This window comes from Pogona vitticeps, chromosome 15 (assembly GCF_051106095.1).
Source record: "Pogona vitticeps strain Pit_001003342236 chromosome 15, PviZW2.1, whole genome shotgun sequence".
Lineage (NCBI taxonomy): Eukaryota > Metazoa > Chordata > Lepidosauria > Squamata > Agamidae > Pogona > Pogona vitticeps.
The window spans coordinates 4,511,074-4,530,999 of NC_135797.1; the positions used below are offsets into that span (position 1 = coordinate 4,511,074).

Below are 19,926 nucleotides of genomic sequence, written 5' to 3' on the forward strand. Positions count from 1 at the left end.
CAGCGGCGTCTGACGCTGGCTGCGGAGGCGCAGGGGCACGTTCTGCGCTGGTAAGAGAGGCCTGCGACTCTCCCGCAAGAAGATGGGTTTTATTCTTTAAAATACAACGGCACAATAAATATTCGTCCGGAAAAGGCCGTAGAGAAAACATCCACCTTTCTCTACCATTAAAAACATTTACATCTCCTATTATCTGAGCCTTGAGTCCCAGCACCGAGCAGGATAGGGCCACTCTTTCCCATCTCATACAGAGCCCGGGGGGGAGGAGGAGTCTCTGAAGGCAGCTTCAGTGTGACGCAAAGCACGCCAGAGTCGAACGGGAAAAAAGGGCTGCCCGGAGTCCAGAAATTCTCCCGGCTGCTTCCTTAAAAACCTGTCTCCTCCTGCTCTTCCTCGGAGAGGACGGGATCCGTGTTGCTGGTGCTCAGGCCGTCTTCCTCGTCCTCTGAGCTGACGTCGCAGGCGGTGTGGAACAAGGTCATCAGCTCCCTGAACCGGTGGGCGACCTGAGAGAACAGCAAGGCCAGAGATGAGCGAGGCCAGACAGCACGGGAACGCAAGGCAGACGGGTAGAAGATCAGGAGAAACTTCCTGACTGTCAGAGAAGTACGAGAATGGAAGCCGTGACCTCGGGAGGGGGTGGTGAGCGCCTTCGAGGGACAATGGGGCCACCTTGTGTCAAGATCCACTTTGCCTTGGGATCCCTGCCTTGAGCCGCAGGTTGGACTGGATGACCTCAGAGGCCTCTTCCAACTCCCATCGTCCTGTGATTCGGCGTGAATTCTCGGACTAATTGTGGTGCTTTGTGGGGCAAGATTTCTAAGGCACTCCCTGTTTGAGCAGCCAGCTCCCTCCAGCAGGAAATCTACCTCTGTATCTCGCCTTTCATTCAGCTGCCGGGTATAGGGACATGGAGGGAGAAGAATCCTTGGGTATTGATTTATTGATTTAAAACCTTTTGACCCTGCCTTTCTCCTTCAAAAGGGGCCCAGGGTGGCTTTTGTTGCTAATGATGTGTAGGAATTCAGTTGGCAAAAAGAAAAAAAGAAGAAGTCAACCCCACGGGGAACCTCCATTTAAATCTTAAAAAAAGTATCTTCACTTCTAATGTATATTTCACCCTCTCTTTCCAGCCAGATTGTTAAAGAACGCTTTTGAAAGGTAATCCGTTTGCACCTTGTTTCTGGCGCAAAAGTGCTCAAAGCAGATTTTTCTTTTGAAACAGGATATAGAATAGAACCCACCCCCCCTCCCCGTACTCCTAGGGGACTGGTTCCAAGCTGCCCCAGTGGATGCCGAAAAATGCTGATAATCGTAAATGCGAGACATACCATGGTAAAAGGGGGAAAAAATCCAGAAATACATATTTCCACCTGTATTACCAGAGATAGAAGAAACCAGAGTTCATGCTATCTATTACAAGAAGAAGAATACATAGCATGGTCTCTGGTGGCCAATTCTGGTAAACGCGTCATGAAAATATGTATTTCTAGTTTTTTTTTCTTTTTACTATTTTCAGACAGCGGATACTGATCCTGCAGATACGGGGGGGTCCTACGGTCCAAACACTGGCACAGCCTCTTTTTAAGCCTCCATTCTAGAGCGAGTACTTCGAAACGGGTTTGCTTGGAACGGGGGAGAAACCCCAACACACACCTAGAATCCCCCTTTCCCCACTACCACCGACACGCCTTACTTCCTCTGCCGTTTTGTTCTGGAGCTGCTGCGAGATGGCTCTGAAGGTGTCGGGGCTGGCCCCTCGCTCCTGGCAGGCGGTCAGGATGACCCGGTCGGCCTCCCTGTAAAAAGAGAACCATCTCATGGGGGGCACGAGACCTCAAAAAAAATTTAAAAAGGTTTCTTCCCTTGGGCTGGACTTCCCGATCCTGCGAGCAGCGCTTGAGCGGACGGAGGTGTGGGTTTCCGAAGCTCTGCTGATGGAGCTGAGCCAAAAATTCCACACTTCAACGGGAGGCACAGAGGAAAAGGTGCCGAGACGAGGTGCCGTTATCTTCCTGGAGGGTCGGACGCTCGGTCGCCCTTCCCAGGGCCAGCCTCTCTCCCCTCGCCTCCCCCAGCCTTTTTCAGGCGCAAAAGAGGTTTCTTTCCCTCTGCGTGGGAAAGACAGGCCCTTTGTACATGCTCCAAGCCGCCCTCAGCAAGGAGATTGGGTGGGCATTCAGGGAAAGCATGCCTGTCTTGGCTTTTCCCCAGGGACCCATTCTCGAACGGCGGAGCGACTGGCTTACCTGGTCCACAGGACGACCTTCTCCCCCGTGGAGCTGACCTTGATGTTCTTGGCACACACGGTGGCCTCGGCCACCCTCGGGGCCACGTCCTCTCCCCGAAAGGAGACCGCACATTCCCGGCCTCCTGCCACCGGCGGCAGCTTTGGCCCCTGGAAACGCTCGCTCGGAGACGAGCCCTCCGTTGCTTTCGGATCAGCCGCCGGCGGGGGGAGTCGGCCGGCACCGGAAGCTTCTGCCTCCGCTCGCCGGCCACCATTTGTACCCGCCGGAGGGGCTTTGGATGGTGAACCCCACGTCTCCCTTCCTTTGGGTTTGACATTCGCAGAGGTAGTCAGGCTGTCGGCTCCTTTGTCCTGGAGATCTGGGTCGGAGGGAGCCCGGGGTTCCTCCGGGAGGCCGGGCCGAAGGACCAGCGTTTGCGGGCACTTCTCGGCTGCAGGAGAGGCGGAGCCCAAAGTCCTCGCTTTCTCGGGCTCCGAAACGTCTTTCCCGAGGCCGGAGGAGAGGTCCTCGTCCCGCAGGCCGTGTCCGGCATAATTTCCCCCTTCTACAGGGCAAAAGCTGCTTTTGAGTTGAGGTAGCTTTCGCAGAGTCCCCCTCTGGCTCTGTGGGGCCGAAGAGGTGGCGTTGTTGGCAGGGCAGGGCTTGGCAGTATCCCCAGCCCTCTTGGGGCAGAGAAGTCCCGGGACGGAGCACCCCTCCGGGGTCTTGCCCCCGGGCGGGGCGGCCCCTTCCGAAGGCCCGTCTCTGCACGGAGGTGGCTTTCCTTCCCCGGGAGAACCTAGCGAGGAGGAGGAGAAAGAAACGGGCAGAATGAAAAACCAGGCAGGCCTCCTTCTTGGGGGCTCACCCGTGCGGCTATGTTGCAAAGCGAAGCACGGATGCCGGAAATGCAAAAACGAGTCGGACTGCCTCTCGAGCCCCGGGAAGTCCCTCTCCGAGCAAGGCCCCAAACCCAGGGGCCTTCCGGGGTCCATCGCCCGCCACGCACCTGCTCCGGCCGAGTCTGTTCTCCGGGCGGCTGCACTCATCCTGCCCGGGGGGGCTTCGCCATCTTCTCTCGGCTCCGCGCCTTCCTCTGCAGGCGCCTTCCCTTCGGCGAGGGTCTCGGAGAGCTCCGGCGGGTCTTTACCGCGAAAGGCCTTGCCTTCTCCTGCCTGCGGACCCCAAAAAGCCGCGAGGGGCAACCCCGTAAAGGACTCATGCTTGCCAGCCTTGGAAGGCCGGGAGCTTCCTCGCCTTCCGTACACCCCGGTCGGAAGATCACATCTGGGGCGGGGCGGGGAGAAAGGGGGTGGGAATGACACCAGCCCAACCCGAGACTGTCTCCAGGGCAAACCACACCCATCGTCCCCCCAGCATCTATCGGCTAGCTAGGGATGATGGAGGCAGGGGCTAACCCTCCCTAGAGGGGCTCCAGGTGGGAGAAGGGCCGCTTCACTCTACCCATTCCTTCAGTTTGATCTCCTGACCTTATGCCCGCAGTGGCCGCAGCTCCTCCGTTTGCTCCTCTTCATCCGGAGGTCGCCGCTCCCCTCGTGGCAGGAGGGGCACTCCTTGGCCCCCTCGGCCCATTCGGGCTCCTGAAACCCCGCAAGGAGAAGCCAAAGTGAGCTGGCGCCCACCATGTCTCCCTCGATGCTCGAGGACAGGCCGGCTGCTTGCAGGCAGCGTGGCGAAATGCCCCTGGAGAGGGCGAGGATGATGATGATGGGGCTCCTACAGCTCCCACTGAAGGCGTAGGGGCCCCAGCCGGGCTTCTCTGATCCTGGCCCTGCCGGGCAAGGAGATCTAATACCCACACGCCTTCCGAGACCGTTTTGGCAGTGTAGGCTGTCCCCTTGGCCAACTCGGAAAAGGGCCCACAACGCTTAGTCCTGGGAGGCTCTCCTGGCTTCTTCCAATCATCCTTCTGGGCATCATAAACCAGGTTTCCCCCTCCCTCGCTTCTCCCGGCTGACACCGACTTTGGTCAAGCTCACGGTCGTGCCCAAAATGGAAACGCGGCCTTAAATCTTGGAATAGGCAGCAGGAGGGCAGCCGTGAGCCAGCATTAAGTCAACGCGGACGGATCGGGGAACCTTTATTCCAGGCCGGCGGAAGAGGCAACGGAGGAGGGCTCCGTCCGAGGACCGACCCCTGGCTGCCTCAATCAGGGCGGCATGAATACACACTGCCTTAATGACACCTCCTTAAGATCTGAAGGGAATCTCATGGAGCCGGTCTGAGATCTCCAAAACCTAATCCTGCGAGTTATGGAGACCACGCAGAAGATCCCGGAGGTGTCAGCCTCTCTGTGAATCCTCCACTTCCTTCGCCCCCCCCCCTCCGTTCTCACCTTCTCGCCGTTCTGACCTCCCATCTCCTTCCTCCTCTTGTTTTTCGAGGGAGCGTGGATTTTAGGGGGCTCCTCTTCTTCCTCCACGTCCGGCAGGCAGACTTCTTCAAATCCGTCAAACTAGGAGAAGGACAGACGCTGCCATGAAGAGCGGTGGCAGGACTGGCGTTTGGCCCCTGCCCTGGGGGCTGAGGAGCCACACAGCGTCTCACGGCCCCCCAGTTCCCTGTCCAGATTCTTCCTGCCCTTAATCCAGAGATTTGGGGGGCGGGGGACACAGCCCTCGTTGTCATCGACCCTAGCCAGGGGTCACGAGAGATAGACGTGGGAGCCTCATCTCGTCCAACCCTCCCAAGTTTACCCCGGGGAGGTTGGGGGGAGGCGATCCCACCTCATAGTCTTTCTCCTCCGTCCAGTTGATCTCCTCGAAGTCCCCCAAGCGGCTGGCCGACGGGCGCAGGTGGTCAAAGAAGACGGAGAACTCGTCCTGCAGGTGGTCGTGACCCTTCAGCAGCTGCCACATCTGGGTTTTGAGCTGAACGAGGACGGGCGGCGTCGGAGAGGCGGGGGAAGAGAAGGAGGCCGGCAAGGAGGAGAAGTGGGGAGGGGGAAAAAAGAAGAAGGAACGGAGAAGAAGGGAGGCATAAGTGGAAAAGAGCAGGGCGAGAAATAAGAGGTGGATCAGAAAGAGGAAGAGAAAAATCAGCATCCCTCCGCCTGGTCCCGTATGGATGTTTAGGTGGGGTCTACTAAGATGCTTCTGTACTTCCGCAGCACTTAGGGTTCCTCTGAACCTGCTGAGGCACTCTCCTACACATGGACGGGCCCCCGAGGCTGCGTAAGAAGCCGTACTCGGGGAACTATTAGGTTTGCTATGAGTAATACTCTGCAGAGTTAGAGAACCTCTCGTCCTCCAGGTGGTGGACTACAACCCCCGTCATCCACAAGCGGGACCCAGGGGGATCGGGGCTTGTGGGAGCTGTAGCCTGGCAAGGAAGGTTGCCCGTTCCTTGTATGCCTTTGACTAGCAGGGGATGGGAAGCGACAGGGGATGAATTCTTCCATCCCAGCTCGAGAGCGCGCTGGAGGCTTCCCAGGGGGAGAGAGGAGGAGATCTGACCGTTCTGCGGGGTTCGTTCTCTGGCGTGACTCCTCACCTCCATGATCTCCTGGGGCAGGCTCTCGGTACAGCTCTGCAGCACCTTGATGATCTTCTGATGGTGGGAAGGGTTTTCGGCAAAGCAGATCTCCAGCTGGCGGAGGAACTTCCGGCTCTTCTCGAACGCCTGCTGCTCCTCAAACTGGAAAAAAGAAGAAATCGCCTGCTCGTGTCCCAGATCTGACGTCACGGGCGCTGGCCAGTCGCTGCTTGGTTCTGAAGGTTACGGGGACGCTGAGCTAAGCACAAGCCTCTTTCCTGCCTAGCACTCTGCCATCTGAAGACAGCAGGATGCCCACGAGCACAGCAAACGGTGCTGAGCATGAGCCAGAACCTTCCAAATCTTTAGTTTTATATAAAAGTTTCTAAAAAATGGGGTTGGCTTTCAAAGCCGTGGTCCAGCAAGCAGAAAGAAGATCCCAAATCTTCAGCAATCAAAGTTTTTCGAGCCCCACGTCAGACCTGCCACCTCCTTCCCATAACTCGCAGTAAACAACATCCTAAGCTCATCTGTGCAAACATTCGTTCATTCAAATCACAGAGGGGATTTACAGAATCCGGGCGAAGCAAGCCGCCCGGGAAATGACTGCCCAGCCCACCGCGGCCCTCAGCCTACGCACCAGGCCGCACTCCAGAGCTTGTTCGGGGAGGAGGAACGCCGCAAAGTCCGTCAGCAGCTGCGGCCACTCCTGCAGCACATCGCGCAGCTGGGCGTAGAGGTCGACCGCCGTCTGCTTCTGGGCATTGTTCTCAAACTCGTAAATGACCCGGAGGAACGCCTCGTACTTCCCTGGCTGGTGCCGCAAGGCCTCGCGGACCTGGGGGGGAGAGAGGCAGAGGGTGGGACACCCTGCTGTTAGGTCCACGAACCCTGCTTGGGGGCCCTGAGCCAGGCCGTCGCTCGAAGGGCCATGGCGAGCACCGAGCCGATGAAGGGTGGAAGGAGAGCCACGCCTGCCGTTTTCAGCTCACAGGAGGAAAAACGTCATAAATTTAAGTACAGTCGGACTGACTGATTGGCGGGATCGCTACCCACGGTTTCACTTACCCACTGCCTGGACATCTTAAATAAAAACTCCCAGAAACACTGGTTTCCAAGGTGTACTACTAGAACCAGCCACTAGAGGGAATCAGAGACTATGTGAAATACATAGGTTTTGCTATATCCACGCTTTCTGGTATCTGCGGGGGAGGCATGGATAACAGAGTCCTACTGTAATGAACGAAAAAAAGGAATCTAGGAAAGCCCTCTCCCTCTTTCCTTTCTCCACTTCATGCACCATGACATAATCACTCATGTCTCTTTATCCTAAAAAACCTTCAAAACCAGATAGAGGGACATCTTTCCACGTGGATTCTCTGAAGCTCAACAGTCGAGAGTAGATGATTTCTGAAAGCCAAAAGCCTGAAACATCAGGAACGGCGAAAAACTACAGGAAACGCAGAGGCAGCTTTGAATGAATCTCTAGAGATTTTCCCCAAATCTCAGCCCGAGTAACTCTCTGGCCCTCCAAAATCCACCTTCCGACCCAGGGAGCTTCTTACCTGGCTCAGGTAAGCCTGGGCAAAGGCCAAGTCTTTCTGTTCCCGCAAAGGGTCCCTTTCCAGAATGTCCTCATCGTACAGAAGGAGCAGCTTTGACGTGTCTTTGCTGGCCCGGCCTCGGCCCCTCTTGGCCCGGGCTTTGTGAGAGCTCCGGCTTTTCCCGGGGGCTGCTTTGGTGTTTTCGCCTTTGGGGGGGGGAAGAGAAAAAAGGACCAGCGGAGTAGAAGAAAGATCAAAAGGAGCCCAACTGCTCTGCAGCTGTTCTCCGACACCAGAGGGGAGCTGCTGAAGCCTCGAGGTAATGCATGCCCCTCGCAACGTCTCAAAGCACGGGGAAGGAACGGAAAGAGCCGAAGAGGCCAGGGGCTGGATTCAACCCACCCCCTCCACACACACCCATAAGCTCACCCGGCGGAGTGCTCCGGGGCTCCACCTCGGGGACGGCGGACGCCAAGCTGAGACACGGCACGGGCCCATCTCCGGGACCCGCCGCCTCGTCGGCCATTTCGTCCTCCTTCTGCGAGATCTCCGGGTTCTCCCCTTCCTCCTCCTCCTCTTCCTCCTCCTCGGGCTCGGAATTCTCCTCCGGGGAGTTCTCCTCCTCGGAGTCCCCCTCCTGGCTCAGCCGCCTCTCGGAAGCGAGCCACGTCAGCTTCTCCATCGTCTCCTGGGGGCCCACAAGAACATCCCAGGGTAAGGAGGGGCACGCCGGGCAAAGAGGGCTTCCTCGCCCCAGGCTAGTGACCCCAAAAGGTGCGGGCGGTGACCCTGTTCTGCTCTCATCCTCCAGCTGTCGGCGTTTTGAGGTAGACTGCCCCTGAACAGGAGGCTCCACTCCCAACGGAGGTTCACACCGTGACCAACTGGATGCCCCAATACTGCACAATGTTGCTGTCCTCCCCGTATCCTCCCCCCGACCCTAAGCACCCATTCTCAAGCCTCCCCGTATTTGTCCTCTAGGCTCCTTCTTCCTCAACCCATCTCCTCCACCTCGGGGAAAAGAGTCTACCTGTAGTTCAGGCACTGAAAGCACCGATTCCTCCGAAGCTGACGACATTTCCTCGTCTTCCTCATCCTGAAGGTCATCCTCAAAGTCTTCCTCCTCTTCTTCTTCGGGCCCTTCCTTCTCTCCGGTCACCTCGTGGCTGGCCGGTGGTCCCATGTCACCGCCCCCTGGGCCGGACGAATCCTCCGGCTTCGCCTGGGACCCGCCGGTCTCGAGTCCCCCAGCCACAGGGCCACAGACCCCCTCGGCGGAATGGCCGGTTTCTTTGGCGGTGATGGGGCCCCCGGGCGGACACTGTCCAGGCCCCCTCTGGCCGGGCTCCTCCTTCTTGCGGGGGCTCGGCTTGCTTGGGGCTTCCTTCGGCTCGCTCACGTACAAGGGGGGCGGGTCCACGCGCAGCTCTTGCCCGAGGCCTAACACCAGCTCCTCTTTTAAAGGGGGAGCCCCAGAGAGCGGGTCCTCGGAGCCGACAATATCTTCCCACTGGGGGTTGCTCGATTCCTCTTTGGGATTCACCAGCTCTCCCGTTTCTGGCGATGGGGAGAAAGGGTCTGCGGGAGATCCGTCTGCGCAAGCCGGAAGCGGGTTCGCCACTGGGAGTCCTCGGCCAGGATCAGGGGCCCCAGGGCCGGAGTCCTCTTCCTCGGCGGGGGTCATGGAGCAGGACGGGGGCTCTTGTGGCGCCATCTCGGTTTCCGCCTTGACGGGACACGACAGGCTGTCGCCGGAAGCCGTCCCGCCAGCTGGCCGGCCAGCAACCTCAGGATCTTGGATGGCAGGGGAAGCGAGGGGGCTGGCCGAACTGGAGGTGACCACAACGGACGGGGCTGGGGGAACCGCCAGCGGGAAAGAGGCCGGGTTGACCAGCAAGGTGGTGATGGGGATGGGCTGGGCAGCAACCCCCGCGGCCGAGCTGGCCGCTAAGGGTTGCAACACGTTGCAGCTGTTGCCGATGCTGACCACTTTCACGGCGCCGGCCGGTACGGTAAAGATGACGGGAGCCGGGTGGAGCAAAGGGGCGGCCTTGAGCAAGGGGGCCGGCCGAGGGCTCCTTTTCTTTTGGTATCCCCGGGGAGGGCCAGGTTTCCGGACCCTCGAGGCGGGGAGGGCTGGGAGGATCATTTTAGGCTGAAAAGCCACCGGCAGGGGAGGGACCACGTTGGGTGGGGCAGGGGCAGCCAAGCCCCCTCGCGGATCAGGCTGCTGAGCAGGGAAGACCCCCCGGAGCTCAAAGCCGGCCTGGGGGCCCACCGCCGGCTGGAGGCTCAGATGCTGGACACCCGGAAGGGGCTGGATGAGCGGCGCGGGCTGAATCAAGCGGGGGACCCGCCCCCCGGCTTTGCTGGGAAGGGCTTCTGGCGGGGGGTGTTTAGTGGCCATTTTCAGGATGTTGCTGCTACCACCGGCGGCGGCCGAAGGCAAGCAAAGGCCCGGGCGGACCGGGAGGGGCTTGGTGGCGGCCGGCCGGGGGCGCCTCCAGGCCTTCCGGCAGAAGCGGCTGTTCAGAGGCCTCAGGATCCACTGCAAGCCCTCCGGGGCGCGCAAGGGGTACTTCTCCTCCGGCCTTGGATCGGTCAATTCCATCCCTGCCTCGCCGAGGTTGCCAGTGCTGTGCGATGCCTCCCGGGGCCGTGGCTCCAGCACCTCTTGGATGAAGGGGCGGCTGGCCTGGAAAGAAAGGCAGGGAAAGAGGAGGCAAGCCACAAGAGAAACGGGGCTTCGGCGAAAGAGAGCGGCAGGGCCGGTCCCCAAAATGCAGCCGCCATTGGCGAAAGGGGAAGGATCCTGATAACCATGAGGGGAAGAGGGAGAGAGAGAGAGGAGGACTACGAACAGCTTGGTGTATGCGAGGTGGGCTTTCCGTGGCTTCAGGCCATTGCAAACAGGGAAGATCCTGTCCAACCCTATCTGGAAGCCCCTGGGGCTTCAGCTCCGAGGCCTCCCCCACAAAAAGCCAGATTCCCGAGCTTGTTTTTCTGCCTCCTCGAAAGTGGGACATACCTTCAGCCAGAAAGGCAGCCGATGTTCCTCTCGTTCGATCGGGGGTGTCCAGTCGCCCGGCTGGAGTTCCTCGCACAGCCTGGGTAGGGCAGGAACCTGCTTGGTCATCTTATAGTACTGAAAGTTAAAAGAGACGGTGGGAGGGTCAGAGAACACCCTCTGATAGGGACCTCAGCCGAATCCGGCACCCATCCTGCCGCTCAGCAGAGCCCCTAAAAATCTAAGCCAAACCCTCTGTGCCCACGGGCCGGTATGGACACCCAGTACACCCCCCCCCCTCAAAGAACTGTCAGGATGAAGACAGAAATCCACAAATGCCTTAAAAGGTTCATTTTATGGATAAGTGGCAGGGAGGGCAGCATGCGGCGATGCAGCAAAAGGAAGGACATGAGGACGCCCCCCCCCCCAATATATGCGGGATCAGGATCTGCTGATCCATTTATCCACAGCCTAAAAATATTAAAAATGTTAAAAGAAAAATCCTAAAATACCTATTTCCAAAGGTGATGTTATAATAACTGGCCACTAGAGGGAGACAGAGACCTAGCTAAAATACTGTTTGCTCTAATCCGCGTTTTCAGGCATCCGCGGAGGGGGGCTTAGAACTGATCCCCCGTGGATATGGGGGTCCTACTTTACACCAATGCCTCGTCCTGCGGGTGGGCCTCCTGGAGTCCAACTAACTGGGCTTCGAGCGCCTCCCTATCACAGAGGCCAGGCTATTAAAAAAGGGGTTTGCAGCACCAACGGGTTTTTATAGCTCAGCACAAACGCCGCTGGGATGTCCTTCATAAAATAAGGCTCTCTCGCAACAAAAGCTTCGTAAACGGAGAACATAAAGTGAATTTTTCTCAGGGCTCCTGCTATGCTCGAAACGTAACCTTCCTGAAACAACCGTCTAACCAGACTGGGTCTTGCACAGCCAACAATCCACGTAATTCTGTGGATCTCAACTCTTCCGGGACCGGACAAACCGCCTAGATGATTAAAAAGGAACATACTTTGAGAATGTTGTCGGGGACCCTGTTCATGTTGAGGTTCTTGATCCGCACCGTCAGCTGATGCGCCGTCTTGGTGGTCAGGAGGTACTTGCTGATGAGCGGCTTCGGAAACTCCGTCCCTTCGAAGTGTTTGAGGCCGAGGGCCAAGAGGCTGCAAAGAGGGGGCAAAAGCCGGCCAATTCTTGACTGTCTTTGGCAGCTCGCGTTCTTCTTGGCCAGACGGGTGCAATTCCGTCTCGCCGGTCCTCCGGGAAAACTCCGGGCTGCGTATGTGGCTCCCTCCCACCCTCCCCCGCCCTGCACCGTATTTTTATTTCGGCAACAACCCTATAAGGTAGCTCTTCGAGTGCTTACTTGTCTTCTCCTTTCGTGAAGACAATCTTGTCTCGGGGCGTCTTGGCCTTCAAGGAGCAGGTGGGCAGCAGCTCCGGGTACATGAAGACCCTCCTGGTGGCAAAGATCCAGGCGAGCTGCTTCGGCAAGCAGGCAAAGTCGCTCCCTGGGGGGAAGAAGTTGGGGAGGGGGGAGAAGAGGGGCCACAGTGAAGAGAACGAGGCTCGAAGATTGCCTACGGGTTGCTGGGGATTATGGAGGGTGGAGTCCTAGCACCTCTTGAGGATCCTGATTAGAGGAAGGCGGAGAGGATATGGTCCAGCCTACACCCCCCTCCCAAAATATATAATGAGCATTTGTTTAAAAAGTTTAAAAGAGAACCCTCAGGGATTTGACTAAGAGCTGGGTGGTAAAAGGAATACAGAGCGATCCCATTTCCAGTCTAAAGCACATGTACAGCTCAGTGGGTTGGGCCTCTGGCTGTGGAGCCAGAGGTTGGGAGTTCGAATCCCCCCCCCACTGGGCCTCCTTGTCGGGGCTGGACTGGATGACCCAGAGGGTCCCTCCGAGCTATGCTGTTCTCAGATGCTGATGATTCAAAAACGCCAGGCACGGTCAATCAAAATTATAAAAACATTGACTGGTATTATACAAGTTTTAACCTGATGATGATGATTGACAGCACAAAACAAAATAAGCGAATAAGCCAAGTTTTGTGGCATCTTTAAATGCGAGCAGACTGATTTCCGCGTGGTCTGTCCCGGATGATAACCCGCTTCTTCAAAAACTGTCGCACGTCCGTACCGTTCTTCTTGACGGCCTTGCGGGGGCTCCCTTCGATCTTGATGTTGGCGTGGAAGTCCTGGATGAGCCGGAGCGCTTCCTTCAGGTTGCAGGGCTGGAAGGCCGTCTGGAAATCCGGGCCGTGGGGCTGGCATAGAAGCAGGGAACTCTGAGCGAAGCTGTCCAGCTCCGTCTACGGATGGAAAGAGACGACAGGAGGAGGCTTAACAGAAGCCACAGCTTAAAAGACGCCTGCTCCCCCTTTTAGGCTCATAAACAGCTCATTGGAAGCAAACAGAACTCTCAAAGGTGCTAGTCCTCAGGAGCAATGAGGCTGTTTTGGAAGGGGGTGGCCGAGCCATGAGCCAGCCCATCTCCCATAAACAGTCTTTAACCCCCACCCTCAGTCACGCGTTCTTTCTAAGTTAAGCATAACCATTTTTGGATTTGAAGGTATACGAACGCCAGAGGGGAAAATCACACACGGAAGGTTTCATCTGTGTGTCTCCAAATTGAAGAGAGTACAGACGCTCTAGCCAAAATCCTATAATAATAGGATAAGAGATGTTAAATTTCTGAACATTTCCATCTTTTCCAGAAAACACACCCATTGTTTCCATGGGGGAAAAAATTGAAATATTTGGAAACTTTACATCTCTAAATAGGGCTTCTCCTCTCCAGGCTGAACTCTGCGTGACCGGCTGCTCAACCGGTCACACGACGGGAAGCCTGTCCGGGGAGGGGAGGGGAAATCACTGGTGGCTATGCAACCTTCTGCCATCCTGGAAGCGGATTTTAGCTTTACCTTCACCTGTCCCCACCTTGTGAAACCAAGGCCGAGGGCAAGAGGCACGATTCGCCGACTTCAACCCAGCCTTACCAGAAAGAGGCGCGCGGTGCCGGCCTCCGAGCTCAAGCTGGGGTTGGCGCTGCTGAGGAGGTGGACCTGCGTCAGGAGCTGCACGTGCTATGAAAAAAACAAGACAGGAGAATCGACGGTGCCTCTCGACAAGCGCAGAATGCACCCCATGTGAGCCCAGCCTTGACTGGTTTCTCTTTAAAAGCACCCTCTATCTCACCCATGTCCTTCACAGCGAGGCAGGGCGTGTTTGAAAGCAAACGGCTTAGGGCTTCTTCTTTTTTTGACAATTCCTCTGCCTGTACCAGATTAGAAGTCCAGGCAACGATCTTGGCATTAATCTACAAGTGGGTCATCAAGAGCTTGGCCATGAAAAATTTAGCCCTAGTGATCTAGACTACACGGTTAGGCGTTCTAAATGGTGCTTCCTCGCTGTGGCTCCCCGGATGTTCTTGGACTACGACTCCCAGAAATCCTGGCCAGCATAGCTAGTGGTGAAAAGGTTTCTGGGAGATGTAGTCCAGAAACCTCTGGGGACCCAAGGTTGGGAAACCATCGTCCTTAAAAGGTTTGAGCTTTGCAAAGACAAGCTTCTCGCCCTCGGGGATGGTGTTCAAACAACGGCACGCATAAAAGGACAATCCACCCTGAACCACAGAAAAAAGGACCCAGGAAGCCTCAACCTCCATGGGGGCAAATGAGTTGCAGAACTCCTGTGCTCTGTTTAAGCCAGGATTATTGGCTTATTGTTCTGCGTGAATGTTAACCAGGTTTAGGTTTGGCTTCTTTCAGTGCAGAAAGAGAGAGAGAGAGAGAGAGAAGGGTCCACCACCGCCTTCTGAGCCCCTCACCTGCTGCATTTGCTGCATCAGCCTCTTCTTCTGCCCGGTGTCCAAGGTCAGGGTCTGGACAGGCCTCTCGTGACGCAGCTTGGCCCGCTCCGACTCCAGGGGCAGCTTCGGGGCCGACTTCTTCATGCGCAGCTGCTCCAGCTGCTCCTTCACCGTCCGGTGCTGTTCGTTCAGCAAGTTGGCCAGGGGCTCCTCGAACCTGCGCAGGAGATTCCCAGGGGCTGGCAGGCAGGTACTGCGGCTGAGGGGGGGCTTCTCCAGCCGGCCACCCACCCACACCCCCCTCCACTCTGGCCATGCTGTGGGGGGGGGATTCCTCATGACCCACCGCTGGGGAGGCCCAGAATCCCATCTGGGCAAGGGATGGTCCCGTGGGCTCCCCAGCCAGATTTCAGCCTTGACCAAACTACAGGTTCAATAAACCTCTCTATCTGCCACTCTCTCCAAATCTCTGCTCCCCTCTTACCTAAACCACGGCCAAACAAAAACTGGTCCACCTCGCAAGACCGATGTGCCGCACCCATCAAGGGCCCTTAGTCTGCTCCTCCCCTGCAAGGGGTACTGATTCTGCAAAGCACACAGCCTCGGTCTTGCCAAGAGGGCCGGTATGGGGAGGAGGGGGGTAGGTTGTGGTTGAGAGAGAGCAGCCTGAGCGAAGGGCGCCATGTAAACCCTGAAGCGTGCAGTGGAGATCAGCGGGTGTGACCGCTAGCATCCCCCACACTTACGCCGTGCTTCTGAAGGAGGGGGGGGGAATTAAGAAGCTATGTTCGCCCCATACACACGCAGGGAGCAGACTCCTATCACATCAGGCCTTCCGTCCATCTATCACTAACTTCCGTCCTTCTCCACCACTCCTAGCGTTGGCTTTTTTTCAGGTTTCAGAGACAAGATGCGTCTCAGCTGTGCCCAGAAGCATTGGGGGGGGGGAGAATCCAGGCCCATCCAGGATTTATTTGACCACGGTGGTACAGTCCTTCCCCCCGAATCAGAAAACAGGACACCACAAACGGATCGGCAACGTCCACTCGAGGTGGAGAGCTTTCAAAATGTCGCTGGCAGAAATAGGTTTGCCCGTCCCCTTCCGGTACGGCTCCACCGAGAAGGGGCTGCCGGGGTCCAGCCGTTCCTCTGCCTCCCTTCCCAAACAGACTCGGCGTTCCTTAAAGCCAAGCTGCCCCGTAGACAAGGAGGCTTGCTCAGCCGGCATTCAGAACCGCCTTCCACCAAAGGATCAGCTGGCTGCAAAAACATCTCCGCCACCCTACAGCCTGGGCTGTCAACCCACTCCTCTACCATGTGGTACGGCCCTGGTCCCAGAGCCTGGACCATCTCCTCCACACACCACCTTCCTGCTGACCGCCTCCGTTCTCAAGGACCTTCAACAAGAGAGACGGCCAACAAACTGCAACAAGCCATCATCCCACTAAGGAACTGCAGGTCATTCATTTCCAGCCGTTTGCTGAACCCCTGGAGAGCCACCGCCCAGCTGGGCAGAGAATGTCCTGAGGCTGATGGATTAAAAGTTGGACCTCATCTATAAAATCCTCCTCCCTCTACGGATTTACAGACTGCTTTCCGGCTAAGAGTTCCTAGCTGCCAATGTATGAAATAACGGTAAATATAAGCGTTCAAAAGCAACGGAAATAAAGGCCCACTGTAGCGGATCACGTCACGGACTAGGACGCTGGAGAACAGGGTTCAAATCCCTGCTCAGTGTCATGGAAATTAATGGTGGGGCGGGGAGGGGGGAAGTACTGGTAACACCATTCCTTAACTATTTCTTTTAGCTTGAAAACACTATTAGAGTTGCTGTAAGTCGATTCCAATTTGATGGCACAGAACACACACACACACACACACACACACACACACACACACACACACACACACAAACCACAGCTGTGGGTTTTCCCTGAAAACGGGGCATTTTTTTGGGGGGGGGGAGAGACATGGCCCGAATCAGGCTGTGGAAAAGTTAACTTTTCAGGAAGCAACTCCCAGAAGCTCCCAGGAAGCCCGGACGGGGGCTGTCACCCCAAATCTGTTCACGTGCCCCTGCGGGGGCCGAAGGCTAGGTAGCATCCCCCAAAATCGTGCCACAGGCCGGGAGATGGGGTGAGTCTCTAAGCCGCCCTACCTGAGCACCTGCGGAGTGTTAAAATTCGGCCGGGCTTCGGCGCTGCCGTCCTCGTCCTCCGGCCCCTCGTCTTCCACGTTGGAGAAGCCCATCTCATCCTGAAACTGAGCAGAGGAGAGACGCTTAAGTTGCGCCGGCATCTGGAGGGCTGAGAGATTTTAGGCGCGAAGGGGACCGGAGAAAGTCTTACCGTCTCAAACAGCTCCTCCATCAGTTCATTCACTTCCTTCTCTGGAAGATAAGAAACAAACGCCGTTCTGTGCCGTAACAGATTTCAACCCCACCCGATTGTTATTTAACCCGCTCAAAGAAAAAAGGCAAGGCTCCTCCTTGTAGAAATTATCACAGATTTCACTTAATCAATAATCTAATTATTGAGCAGCTGATTCTTTCCCGAAAAAAAAAAGAACAGCTATGGGCATCATTCAGATGAAAGCACTGGGACCTAGGTTCAATATTTGGTCTAAATTCTTCACAGCCATGTTTCCCAAAAACTTGGGTCCCCGGCTTTTAATGGGTCACATCATCACGTCTGTTGCTAGAAATTCTAAACCCAACTCTTCCAGCGGGCTTTTAACCATCATAACAGAGTCATTGCATCCTGTTTTTTAAGTTGTATTTTTAAAGTTTTACATGTTTTGAGTCCCCCAGTGTATTTATAACTGCCATTGTAGTTTAATTTGCTTTTAATGTCTCATTTATGGTGCTTTTAATTCTGCTCTTCTGTTTTTAACACAGCGAGCCACTCTGAGCCTCTTTATCAGGAGAAATAAGGGAGACGTACTCGTGATCCGGACGGCGCGGTCATTTCTGAAGTCCTCAGTGTCCGGTTCATCAAGATCCTCTAGGAAGTTGTATTCGGGGTCATCATCATCATCCGCCTCATCTGGAAGGTAAAACACTTCTTAACTGAGACAGGAAAGTGGAGGCATTTACATCTCTTACCCTTCTGAACAATTTATTTATTTATATTTATTTATTTATTTATTTATTTTATTTCTATCCCGCCTATCTGATCATATTAGACCACTCTAGGCGGCTTACAGTAAAAACAACAATGTAATTTTAAAACTTTACAGCAGAAACTTAAATAAAAAAAAAATAATAAAGAACAGAATAAGAAAAAAGATCGTCAAGGGTTTTCTGTTGGGAAGGCCCGCCTATACATCAATGTTTTTAGTTGTTTCTTAAAAATGCCCAGCGAGGGAGCCGCGCGAATCTCAGGGGGCAAGTTGTTCCAAAGGCGAGGAGCCACCGCCGAGAAGGCCCGGATTCTGGTCTTTTCCTTTTCCTGAACAATCAATCTTATTAGATTTTGGAAGCTAAGCAGAGTCCGGCCGAATTAGTCCTCGGTGAGAAACCACCAGGAGGTGCGACGTGTTCACAGATTCTGCTTCCAATGCACATCACGAGGTGTGAACAGAAGCAAACAGTCACACATATCAAAAAATGTTATTAATTAAATCTTTGTGAAGCAAAACAGGCCAACTAAGGTCAGAAACCAGCCATTTCAGAGAGATCCGTTTTGACAAAATACAGATCAAGGCCTTTTAAATGTTGGTCTGCTTTCTTCCAGACACACGGACCTTTACAATTTGTTCCATTATACGGCCCATTTTGTGATGCCACGCTTGTAGAACTGATCATCTTCTGTTAAACGATAATCAGATTTTCTCAATGTGGAAAACTTTCCGGTTGCCCTTCGTGGTGGCCAGCGTTGTGTACATCCACCTCCTCCAACACAACGCCGTCTTTTGTCCTCTTGAGAATCCCAACTTCCATTTAAAAACAAAACTACGGGCGCGTGAAGAGGGGCTCGAATGCATGAGGGCAAAGCGTGGCGAGAGCTCAGAAGCCAGGCCTCCGCCGATTTCGAAGCCCACCTCCCTCTGTGTGGCTGCCTTTGCCCAAGAAGAGAGGGGGGAAATCACAGCGTCATTCACGCGGCTGCATTTTGAGATCTTTAAAAAACAAAGCTGGACAAACTGTGGGGCCCTCCAGATTCTGGCACTACAACTCCCATGGTGCTCTGCCACGGACTGTCCCGGCTGAGATTTCCGAGAATGGATGGCCAGAGGATCTCTGGAGGATTCTGACCCACCAAAGAGGGCGTCTCGTTGGCTCAGCAACCTCCTCCAGTGGGAAAGAATGCTGGGTGCTGTAGTCCAAAAAAAAGAGTAACTTCCCCAAAGCCTCCTCCTTCAAACCAGAAGTCCCAGCCCACCCCCCAGCCCCACCCTGGCAAAAAAAGGACATGCCTTCGTTCCCCACGTCATCGTTCATGAGACCGCTAAGCCACCGTTTCCACTCTTCGTCGTCCGCCGTGTTGGGGTCGTACATGTCCGGGGTGATGTCTGGAGCCCGGAGCTCGGCCTCCAGCTGGCCGAGGGGGACGTCCTTCAGTGGCCGCTTGGAGCGCGTGCGGAGGGCGATCAAGCTGTCCTCCAGGGGCTGGAGAGGCAGAAGGAAGGGAGGGGTTTGGCACATGGGGCGGAGCTTAAAAGAGACACCCACACAAACACACCCATAGAAGAGAGGGTTTATGTACGCACTGCTTTGGGCATCTACAAGGGGGCTTGGAACCGAAGCCCTGCCGATAAAATAGTCTCTGTGGCCAGTTCTGGTCAATACGCTTTGGAAGCCTGTACTTTCTGGGCTTTTTTTCAATTTCACATTTTCAGACAGGGGAGAAGTGAAACCACGGGGATTGATCCCGCAGCCCTAGTGTATATGAAATAAAGGCCGGATGATCTTAGAGGGGAAGTCACAGGGACGGACGGCCCACGGACGTAGTACACCAAGATTGTGCCTCTATTCCAAGATGCTCACGGGCTCACATGTGTGCAGGTTTCCCCTGTGGCCTCTTCACGACAACCCTGCCAGGTAGTCCAGTTCAGGAGGTAGCCACTGAACCCGTGCCACCTCGCAAGACCCTTTGCTACCGATCCACTTCTTCAGGCTGCTGGGGGGAGGGGGGGAGCCTGTGGTTCACGGAAGATTAGGCCAAATAATCCCCAAGCTGGTCTTTATGCTCTTTTCCCCAACGGAAGACAGCAAATTCAGGGGCCACGGGGTTACCTGGAAGGACTCCATGCACACGGGGCTGGAGGCCAGCTCTTCGTCCACCGCATGCAGCTTCTCCATGAAGGTGCTGTCTTTGCTCTGCTTCGGTTTGGGGGGTGGGGGAGGCCCCATGGGCACAACCTCGGCGCTGATGTGACGCTGCAGGGGCGGTGTAGCAGCTTTCTCAGCCTGAGGGAGAGAAGGGGGGGGGGAGAAAGCTCAGATTTGCCCGTCGGATTTCTGCTGTTTTTCTGCGGTTCAGAGCTGGCAGGATCGCAGAGAGAGAAAGAGAGAGGAAGGGCAGAGGGAGAGAGGACACAGAGACCGAAAAAAGTCTCAGAATCCTACCATCTTGAAACTGAGCCCATTTTTGACCCTAAAGCAGGGAGAGACGAAGGGGGTTATTTTTTTAAACCCTGCCAACTTCAGATACCCTTGAAAACGTCTTCAGCAAACAGAAGATCAGGCTTCCAGTCCTCCCAACTTTGAGGCCAGCTAAAGCTCCTCCATAGCTTCTAACACACCGAATAATCGTTTTCTTTTTCCAAACTGGAATCGGGACGCCAAGCCATTTCCTGGCCTTTCCCTCCTGGCCTGC

General features: G+C 55.5%; 1 protein-coding gene across 2 annotated transcripts; it reads right to left on the reverse strand.

The window, feature by feature from the left end:
• Positions 1–70: 70 nt before the first annotated feature.
• On the reverse strand, positions 71–19,517 carry GON4L (gon-4 like). Of its 2 annotated transcripts, none has more exons than XM_072984293.2 (23): positions 19,344–19,517; positions 18,524–18,716; positions 17,050–17,151; positions 16,456–16,496; positions 16,266–16,369; positions 14,126–14,324; positions 13,296–13,382; positions 12,437–12,608; positions 11,654–11,798; positions 11,300–11,450; positions 10,299–10,415; positions 8,301–9,965; positions 7,700–7,958; positions 7,292–7,476; positions 6,367–6,564; positions 5,745–5,888; positions 4,979–5,122; positions 4,588–4,707; positions 3,722–3,832; positions 3,241–3,406; positions 2,250–3,030; positions 1,697–1,799; positions 71–506 (listed from the first exon to the last, which is right to left on the reverse strand). In XM_072984293.2, exons 1-23 carry the CDS (start codon positions 19,458–19,460, stop codon positions 366–368), a joined length of 5,445 nt encoding a protein of 1,814 aa, XP_072840394.2. In that variant the 5' UTR covers positions 19,461–19,517; the 3' UTR covers positions 71–365. The 2 variants fall into 2 exon arrangements, with proteins under 2 accessions (XP_072840394.2, XP_072840391.2); XM_072984290.2 differs by having other exon boundaries at positions 12,437–12,563; positions 19,344–19,511.
• Positions 19,518–19,926: the final 409 nt, after the last annotated feature.